General features: G+C 43.4%; 1 protein-coding gene across 4 annotated transcripts in view; it reads right to left on the bottom strand.

Annotated features, from left to right (window-relative positions):
- Positions 1-6,263: 6,263 nt before the first annotated feature.
- The window catches only part of LOC119274547, an 8,926-nt gene continuing 4,433 nt past the window's right edge, over positions 6,264-10,756 (bottom strand). For 2 of the 4 annotated variants that reach the window (XR_005135207.1, XR_005135206.1), the window contains 6 exons: positions 10,283-10,366; positions 10,060-10,179; positions 9,849-9,928; positions 8,225-8,419; positions 7,544-7,707; positions 6,264-6,360 (listed from right to left, as the gene is read on the bottom strand). Coding sequence is in view for 2 of the 4 variants with exons in the window: in XM_037555265.1 (XP_037411162.1) it covers positions 6,265-6,360; positions 7,544-7,707; positions 8,225-8,297 (333 nt within the window). In the remaining 2 variants the exon portion in view is untranslated. The other 2 variants (XM_037555265.1, XM_037555264.1) reach the window with 2 other exon arrangements.

Raw genomic sequence — 10,756 nt, 5'->3', positions numbered from 1 at the left:
TTGGCATGCGTTTTTGGATTTTAGATGGTTTTTTTTGGCTTTTCAGCTTTTGCCTGGTTCACCTCGGTTTTGGAGAAAAAATTTGTTTCATTTTTGACAAAACACAGCCATGCTTCTTGAAAAAAAAGTGCTTCTTATCGGTGTACGGTGTTCATACCCCTAACTACGCACCGGCGAGATGCAGCTTCCGTGCCGGGAAGGACATGGCAGAAGGTACATCTATCCCAAGATGCACAAGTCATGGTAAATAATACCGTAAAGAAGACCTCCGGGCAGAGAAGATCATCTCAAGATCAAGACCCAGGCTGCCCGGAAGCTACCTTTCCTGGCATGGTGTTTCTCCATGTCGCTGGCAAGCTCAGGGCCAGCAAGCCCAAGCTCCGTCCACCGCTTCGCATGCACCTGCTTGTCAGGAGTCGGCCGACAGGTGGCGGGCGCATAGGCGGTTAGGTAGAGGTTGTCGGGGCACGTGTCAATCCACCGTCTGGAAGAACAACTTTATTGACATTCGTCCACACACGTGTCGCAGTAACAAAAGGTAGCCACCATTATGTTTCTCGTGGAAACACAAATTTGCTTCTGCGAGAAGCACAACTTGTGTCTCTGCAAGAAGCACATATTTACTTCCACGAGAAGCACAACCAATGGTTCCGTCAGAAGCACAGTTCGTGCTTCCATGAGAAGCACAACTGTGCTTCAACTGTGCTTCTTGAAAGGGAAAAGCAAAACCTATGCTTGTATGAGAAACATAGTGATTTCGCGAGAAGCACAACATGTCTTTCCCTAAAAAAAAACACAACATGTGCTTTCAGAAAAAACTGAAAACCACAACCGTGCTTTCGGGCTCCCTTCTTTTCTTTTGGTTTTCTTGGTATTCTTTTTTTACACGGTTTTTGTTTTTGGAACTTTTTGGTATTCGTTTCTTCCTATTTTGAGATTTTCTTTTCTGGTTTATGGGATTTTCACGAAAAAAAGTTCATTGAAACATATTAACATGAGATTTAGTTTCGACCATGCAGACGCGAAATATGCAATGCTGAAAATGATTTGGTATAAACACATGGTTCCAAAGATAAAACGTTTTGAATAAACAAATCTGCCAAAAAAAAGGGGAAAACTCTCAGGTTGTGACAAGTGGCACATGCAATGCATCCAGTTGTCAGCACCTTAAGAGATGGGGAATGACCTTTGAAAAGGGTGACCCTTATCGAGTGATTTCATATTTTCTAATGATATTAAAAACATACTTTTTTCACTGATATTACAAGCAATTGTATTAAAATCTAATGTTATTGGGCCACATTGGGACGACCCATATAGGGGGAGTATCAGTCCCGGTCCTAGGGGTGTGCAACCTGTGCCCCCGCACAGGGCCCCCAAGTTTTAGGGCCTCAAAATTTGTATGCGTTAGTATTAGTTTCATTAGCGATAGGATGATGGGCCTCATGTTCTGTCGTCGCTCTGGCCTGCTGTCCCGATCGCGACCCTCTTCTCTCCGCTTCTCACGCCTCTCATCTCATCAGCTGCATCCTAGCGATCAATCGACATCGACGGATCAAGATTCAGTCAGGAAAAAAAATAGCGATCGAAGCGTCTCTTCTCTCCCTTTGTTTCTTCGTGCAGGTCGAGCACACGACATGGCCTGCCGCACACTGTGCGGACGTGGCCAATTGTGCGAGTTAGAGAGATCTTATAGCTATGATGATAGGCAGCGACAATTTGCTGCAGAGGTACATCAAGTGGACATACCTGGAACACCACGCCGCACGTGTTCCCGTACGGCCCGTGGGTGCGAAGGTTGGTGACGAAGTTGAGCGACCTGATGACGACGTTGCCGTTGAAGTGGCTGTAGTGGCCTTCCACACTCGTCATGTATTCGTCCCGCTGCAGACGAAACTGCATGCACACGCGAAACAAGTGGCTTGTGAACTCATCCACAACATGCACACACGGAGACTAATGATTAGTTAGGCAACTAATACAATGGCGGTGGACTACCCGTTGTTAGTTAGAGTAATTGGCACTGTGGTCATGCCGCCTTTCCATCCCCTGAGTGAGCCATCCCCTGGATATATCGTCCCCAGAGCCCGGTCTCCTCCCGGTCTTTCCGCATGTACGTAACGCGAATGGCGTGAACGGCGCGGCAGTGGCGGACGGCGACCTGGACAATGCGTGTCACCTCGCCCACCATGCCTATCCTTTCTGGCGTTGCCGCCGCCGCCGCCGCAAGGGCCCATCCTCACAACCTCTCTGGCCTGCATCTCATCTCACACCAGAAACATGCAATCATCAATCAACCAACATAGCTAGCGAGCGAGACAGATCGAATCGGAGATCTCTTGCCACTGCGGACGGATTCGTCCACCTCGCGCAACTTGCCAGGCCTCCCTCAATCCACCTTCTTGTCCAACTCTCTTCTGGCTCCGCGGGCTCCTGGTCCTGTCACCTATCCTGCCATTCGCCACAACTGCGATCCACCTCTGCGGCCATCGTCTTCTCCAACTATTGCTCCGTCGCCGTCGCCCAGCCCCAAGCGCCCAAAGTCCTAAGTCGCACGCGCACCCCGCACGCGGATGAACGACCCCCTCTAGTATATATAGATAGAAGAGATGGTCTTGCTCTTAGATAAAGAAGGCATGGATGGCATGGCGAAGAGAACGAGGATGGCGTGGAACGCTGACGTGGCGCATTAATTCCAGACCCCTGCTGGACAGCCGCCGGTGGGCATCCCTAGTAGGTGACGCCTATCCGTTTCGTCCGCTTGTTTCCAGCTAAGGGAATTACTACGTGTTCATGGTGGCACACGCTTCTAACAACTTAAGAACCAATGATGTATCAACTTCCTTTCCTCTGTTTCTACAAAACCTTCCAAGTGAGTTATCTATTTATTCTGGTTTCTTGGAGGATGATGTAAAACAAAGATTGTTCTGGATTTTTTTTCATTTATTATGTATATATGTTTCTAATAATGTTCAAGCCTTCTTTGATGTTGATGTTGATGTTGATGGGCATCAGCAGTCTCTTTTTCTCTTATATGCTTGCTGGCGTTTACATGGGGGCATTGATTGATCTGCTAACATACACATGGACGATGATCCTCAACAAGTCCTCCCTTTAGATCATCATAAACCTTGATAGATAGACAGATTGATACATTTGGTCCGATCGCATCTGTCAATGACATACCATACCAACTTGGCAAGGCGCACAACAATTCTCATCGACCTTTTACATACATACATTTTTTTCGGCCAAAAAAGAGCATATACCAGGTAAATCACAAAGAACAACTAGTTTGCCATCACACAGGCAATGGCAAGTACCAGTATTGCCTTGCACAACAATTTCTTGGAGATTTCATTTCAAACTCCATGGATGGACTTGTGCCCAAAAGATTGTGATGCACACAAACAACGGCACAAATACCAAAAGGTCAAGGCCCTCTACGAGTCCTTAGATTACTACTGTATATACAACGCCCGATCACTCCACGCCCAAAACAAAACAAGACGTTCAGTCCCAAGACTAAAGAAAACCAAACAAAAGAGCTGAAACAGGACACTGCTCTAACCAAGTAAATGAAGGCTAACGTTCCATGCAACAAGAAACAGGACACTGCTCTAGTGCCTGAAGCTCATTCCTCCTGCTCCTCTGTTGCGGCTGCAGGCGGTCGTGCAGCCCGGCGCTCATGAGGTTGTTGTCGCTGCGGAAGAAGACGTTGCCCACCAGCTTGCTGCTCTTCTCATCCTCACGCACCTGCTTGAATCCTGGCAACAACCGAGACAATGAGACCACGATGAAGGGGGAACATACCCAAGCTGGTGGCGTACATAAACCAGCTATTGACAAGATCCTGGCCCAGTTCTTTTCACCGATTCTCTCATAATCTTGAGAAACAGAATCGACCCTCCACACAGCTTCTCCCAGAATGTTGAGACCATATTTTTTTACAGTCCTGGATGTTTACATTCTAACTATCTAGGATTGTCAAAAAAAAAAGGGTTCAAGATTCTGGGAGAAGCTGCGGGAAGGCCTGATTCTCAAGATTCTACGAGAATCGACCAAAAGAACTGGGCCAGGGACCAAAATAAAGCAAGGATCTCTGAAACTACATACTAAAACAGTAAAGATGTGACAAACTAACTAGACATGCTGAGGTGTGAAGTCGCAGTCCGATGATACATGAGCAGATTAATTTTTGATCGCTCATACTTGTGTATGAATACAACAACTCAAACCAAAATAAAGCAAGAGTTGTTTCCTCACAAAACAAGGATCAGCAAGATGTACACCAACGAGCTAGTTTATACAAGCAAGTTGTATTTCCTGGGAACTAACTAGTGAAATGCTAGTTGAGAAAGACGCGAGAGGATGCACTGCTAATTATGCTTGGTACCAAGATTATTTGATTTGGATGCGCCTATATATGGTCTTCACAAGAGCAAGAATGTTTTACTTACACATGCAAGAGCAAGGTTTCGCAATAATGGGGAGGAAGGAGAGGAAGGCATACCTTCAGGCAGCTCGTTGGGAAGGGGTCGGAGATGCTGCTGCAAGTTGCCGCTCCATGGCGTCGGCAGTAACAGGGTCGGAGAAGCACGGGCACATCGTCACCCGAGCAGGAGCTCCAGCAGGCCATTGTGGTCTTCAATGCCTGAAGGTGGTGGGGGAAGAGGACCTGCAGCTCACTAGGCAGGAGGCATTGTACCTGCAGCAAGTTAAACACCAACGAGTATATACAAGTAAGTTGTGTTTCCAGCGTGGGAAGCTCATTGCTAGCTGTGCAAGAGCTGAGAACCTAAACAAGGCAAGCTCATTTGAATCATCTTATTAACATCGTAACAAGTTGATTTGAATCATTTACAATTTACACACACAGCAGCAGCAGCAAGGTCTGATTGCTTTTCACACAAGATGGAGACCAGAACACGAGATTTCATACCAAATACAACTCGAGTGCACTGATCGAATGAGTAACCTGAAGCACTACAAACAACCTTGGTGGTTGGATATAAGAATATGGGTGATAAAATTAAAGTGGTTTTGGATCGAATGAAGACAAAACAAAGGAAACTTCTTAATTAAGTAGACAACTCCAGGTGCCGGTATTTGGAGCTCCAAGTGGGCAGAGCGTAAAGAAGAAAATTTTAGATCAGGAACAAAAATAATTCTCATCTTGGGCATTGGACAACTCTATACAAAATCAAAGCGATCACCTGGTCAACACAAGAAAATCAACCCTCAGAACAGGTGTTACTTCCTACTCGTAGTCGTAGAAACTTAAGGTTGTAAACCTTAGAAAAAGAAGGCCTGAGAAATCAAACTACCTACTATACCAGAACCAGCCAAAACACGCCGCATAAACCAAATCACGTGGTGGAGTTCATGTACTTTATTCCTTACAACGGTTGTTCAACCTATGGAGTCTAAACAAAAACATCATGTTCGACGCTCAAAGTTCAAACCGACACGAAAGGACGAAATTGAGTTAAAGCTAAAGTATATATAGGAAAACCACTCCAGAAATGAGGTCTTCCATAGCCAGAGACAAATGAGACAATGAACAACGAGCAAGCGAGCAGGCCAGAGACAAACGGGCATGATATGCAACCCAATAGTGACAAAAAACAAAGCATGGATTCCAGTAGTGAACTACTAAAACATGAAAGTTTAGATCAAGGACAAAAAAAATTCTCTTTTGGGGCATCGAACAGCTCTACAAAATCAAAGCAATCACCTAGTTAACACAAGAAATCCAACCCTCGGAATATATGTTACTTCCTACTTGTAGTGGTAGAAACTTTAGGGTATAAACCTCAGAAAAAGAAGGTCTGGGAAATCAAACTACCTACTATACGAGAGCCAGCCAAAACAATATGCATAAACCAAAATATAGCACTACGACAGGGATGAATTATGTCCAAATTCCATCACATGCTGGATTTCATGTACTTTATACCTTACAGGAGTTGTTAACCCTTATGGAGCCTAAACAAAAAGCATCATTGGGCGCTCAGGTGGAACCAACATAACATGAAGAAATTGAGTTAAAGCTAAGGTTTATACACGAAATGCGGCACAAAACCATGGCATAATTAGCACTTGAGGAATAAACTCACTAAATGGTAAAACTGGTTATTACAACAGACCATCACCATCCTTTGCCTCGATGCCAACACCAGAATCAGACACGGCTCGATGGCTGGATACCATCTCATGGCAGAGGGAGAGGATAAGGGAAGACCAGGAACTCACCAAAAAAGATTAGGCATTGGTGTCAGCAGGCCAGCTGCCCAACCTCTGCCTAGCTGTGGCGTTGAAGGCCAGCTTAAGCTCCATCAATTCGTCACTTGAACGCAACTAGCACAGGAGGTAGTGGGAAGGATCAATTATTATGCATGATTCAAATTTTTATTTTGAATAGTAATGCGAGTACATTATGCATGAAACACTGACAGAGAAATGATTTTTATACATCCAACAACTAAACTGAAATTGTTACTCATAAATCTGAGATACATCTAAATCTTAAAAGGATTAGCTTGGATAAGTTTCCAGCAAGCTAATCTTCCAACTCTGGATAGAGCAAACAAAACTCTGGATAGAGCACCACACTGAGCATACAACACCCTGATATTAGATGTGTGTGTAAAACAAATCCGTTCTGAAAGATGAGATAACTAGGGAATGTGGCCACCAAAACTTGCCACCCTAAGTTAGCTAACTTTAACATCACCGGTCTTCTTGTGTTGGCTCTTTACATAGAGCCCATATGTCATCGAACCAGGTGAGCTACAACTGCAGTAGCTTACCAGGATTGACGCCAATTGAGTTCAAGAACCCAATACTCATAACTAGCTAGTCCTCTCGTTCATACTGATCTGATTTGAATCCAAATTTTTATCTAGCATGTATGGTACAAAAACAGGATAACATCCAAGAAGAAGTAAAACCAAACTAACTTGCTTAAACAAGTAAACTTTTGGTCTTTTCTTGCTGCTAGTTTACGAAGTAACAACAACCGACATCATGTAAAGGCAAAAGGAGAAACCTTTTCATGACAATGAAATGGCTGTCAAGTTAGAATGATACTTAATAGCCAGAGCTCATGAAAAGAATACCAGTGAGTAAAGCAAATATACGGATGTATATAGACATAGTTTAGAGTGTAGATTTTTTCACTCATTTTGCTCTGTATGTAGTCCATATTGCAATTTTTAAAAAGACTTATATTTAGGAACGGAGGGAGTATTACGGACGAAGCATTGCAAATATGCAAAGAAGGCCGATGTCTTGACACGTAAAAAAATTCATGCCTTGAATAAAACAACCCAACTTTCTCTTCAATTTAACTGGAGATGTAGAAGCTAGCCAATCAGCGAGTCAGTCACATGTAGAAGATAAATAAGCTAAGCAACATCTTCAAATTACACCCAACAGCCAGATTTCATTGCTTTACACACAAGATCAAGATCTGATTTGATAGCTTTGCATGCGATGACAAGATTTGACAGGAAGAGGGAGGAAGGAAAGGAGGGCGTACCTTAGCCAGGTCCTGGTCGTCTAGTGCCTGCAGCTCATTCCCGCTCCTCTGTTGCAGCTGCAGGCGGTCGTGCAGCCCGGTGCTCATGAGGTTGTTGTCACTGCAGAAGAAGACTTTGCCCACCAGCTTGCTGCTCTTCTCATCTTCACATGCCCGCTTGAATCCTGGCAACAAACGAGACAGTGAGACCACGAGGAAGGGGAACGTACCCAAGCGGGTGGCGTACATACAGCCAGCTACTGACAAGATATGGAACTTGATAGGGACCACTGATAAAGCATGATCCCTGAAACTATGTACTAAAACAGTAAAGATGTGACAAACTAACTAGACATGCTGAGATGTGATGATACATGAGAAGATGAGTTTTTGATCGATCATTCTTGTGTGTCAATACATCAACTGAAACCAAAATAAAGCAAGAGTTGTTCAACTCACAAAACAAGGATCAGCAAGATGTACACTAAGGAGCTAGTATATACAAGCAAGTTGTATTTCCTGGGAACAAACTAGTGAAATGCTAGTTGGGCAAGACATGAGAGGATGCACTACTAATTATGCTTGGTACCAAGTTTATTTGATTTGGATGTGCCTATGGTCTTCACAAGAGCAAGAATGCTTCACTTACACATGCAAGCGTAAGGTTCCGCAATAACGGGGAGGAAGGAGAGGAGGGCATACCTGCAGGCAGCTCGTTGGGAAGGGGTCGGGGATCCTGCTGCAAGTTGCCGCTACATGGCGTCGGCAGTAACATGGTCGGAGGAGCACGGGTGCGTCATCACCTGAGCAGGAGCTCCAGCAGGCCATGGTGGTCGTCAATGCCTGCAGGTGATGGGGGAAGAAGACCTGCAGCTCACTAGGCAGGAGGCATAGTACCTGCAGCAAGTTGAGCACCGACAGGATATACAAGTAAGTTGTGTTTCCACTTTCCAGCCAGGGAACTAACAAACTAGCTAGCTAATTCATAGTTGCGCAAGAGCTGAGAAGATAAACAAGGCAAGCTCATTTGAATCTTCCAACTCTGGATAGAGCACTGTACTAAGCATACAACACCCCAATATTAGATGCGAGTGTAAAACAAATCCATTCTGAAAGATGAGACAACTAGGGAATGTGGCCACCAAAACATACCACCCTAAGTTAGCTAACCTTAACCTCATTGGTCTTTTTGTGTTGGATCTTTACCTAGAGCCCCATATGTCATCGAACCAGGTGAGCTACAACTTGCAGTAGCTAACCAGGATTGATGCCAATTGAGTTCAAGGACCAAATACACGGAACTAGCTAGTTCTCACGTACACATTGATCCGATTTGAATCTAAAAATCTATCTAGCGTGTGATAAGTAGCCACTGCAGGTCCAAACATGCAAATAGTTGGTTGTACTAATAATAAATAGTTGAATTATGTTTGATTTTGCCAAAACCAAGAACCACATAATCTAACAGCAAGAACCACAAAACCAAGAACTTCAATTGCAGGCTCACGTATGATCGTTTCCCCCTTGGTGCCAACAAGCAAATAGAGGTTCAATTTGCATGCACCAAAGAAGATCAAAGAAATAATAGATCCAAACTAGAACAGAAAAAATAGAGGAAAGTAAGCTACGTCATTTATAACAATTGACATTATCTCCCATCCATCAATAAAATCAAACTGCAGATTATGAATAGTAACAATACAGCGGATGCAACCATGAATGCATAATTGATTGACCAAATAAACAAGGAGAGAGAATAAAGGTTCCTCTAGCTCCTATCAGGCCATCCATGGCAAAGGTGGCCATCAAACAATGGAGAACTAGAATATAAATCTCCGAGCAGTACACCGACTCCAATGTCGTGAGAAACAGAGGCAAATGGTAACCAGCCAATTTGCAAGGCCAAACCTCACTAACAGTACTTCTTACCTAACCAGAAAGAAATAAAATAGAGAAGGACCTCAGGCTGCTACAAGAAAACTAGAATTCGACTAAAACAACATTTTCCAAGACACTGACACACAAAATGAGAGAACACCCCGAACATATTTATTTTCCCTGTCAATGTGGGCCTGAAAGAATTCAGATAGTAAATATTAATACAGAGATCCAGAAGTGTTGACACAACATCATTTATACACAAGCGGTGTGGTTCTTTTACTCTTAGGAATAGGGTAATCATATCAGCATCAAGATATCGTGGATGTTACAGTTATGTATGTCATACAAATCAGTCTTCAGAATAAAGAACATCACAGGCTCTTCCAACACCAGCATGCAAACTGTCCAGGCGACATAAAGCATACAACAACAACATTTCAGTTACCTATGCAGAAACTTGCGGTGGAAATCACTTATGACGGTGTAGTTGATGAACCGTTTCGGTGTCTTGGTCTCTCCATGACCCTGCATCTTAAATACAACATCATCATCATCCTCCCACATGCAACAAACACATGTATATGATTAACCTCACAATAAAGCATGACAGCATTACTTTATTTAAAAAGGATAGCCACAACATAAAAGAAGCATACAATATAATATAGTAGGCAGCATTGTTACTTCCACGTCGAAGGAGCAGAAGTTATTCATATTGATCAGCGGGTTTCCTCGCATTAGCTCAGACTCCTTCATCTTGGTCTCTTCTTCTGTTGCTGATACTCATGCAGCAAGCATACGTGATTTCACATTAATCCTCAAAACCTAAAGAATATAAGTGCGCCTCAAAATGATAATATAGAGAAGAAAACAACAAACCTTTCTAAGCCTGTCATCAGCTCTTTCCTTTTTATTCCTTTAAAGCCCCGCATTAGTGCCTCAGTGTAACCGTCATCGTCGTCGCTGAATATAGCATTCAATTAGATGAGTAAGACAAAGAATGAGTAAAGATAATCAGTTGAACTACAATACTGGGCTCAGATAAACAACTCTGTTCCAAGAATTATTGGGAGAATTACTACATCATTGTTGTTTGCTATTTTACCATATGTTTTGTAGTAAACATAAACATATTCCATTATAGTGAAAAGCATGCTAGCTATGTATTATCCAATTCCAAAGTTTATGAGAAATAACACATATTGGACAATTTGAGCCACAATCCATATTACAATTTGTCCATGCAGTTAGAAGACGTGTCAGTTAATCCCATCCATATGCGGGAACAAGAAGATTGCCATCAACATTTTGAATGGGTGTGATTGACAAACTACTGAGACAGAACTAAACAGA

This window comes from Triticum dicoccoides, chromosome 3B, assembly GCF_002162155.2.
Source record: "Triticum dicoccoides isolate Atlit2015 ecotype Zavitan chromosome 3B, WEW_v2.0, whole genome shotgun sequence".
NCBI lineage: Eukaryota > Viridiplantae > Streptophyta > Magnoliopsida > Poales > Poaceae > Triticum > Triticum dicoccoides.
The sequence above is the reverse complement of the archived record's forward strand: the minus strand, read 5'-3'. Positions and strand labels throughout refer to the sequence as shown.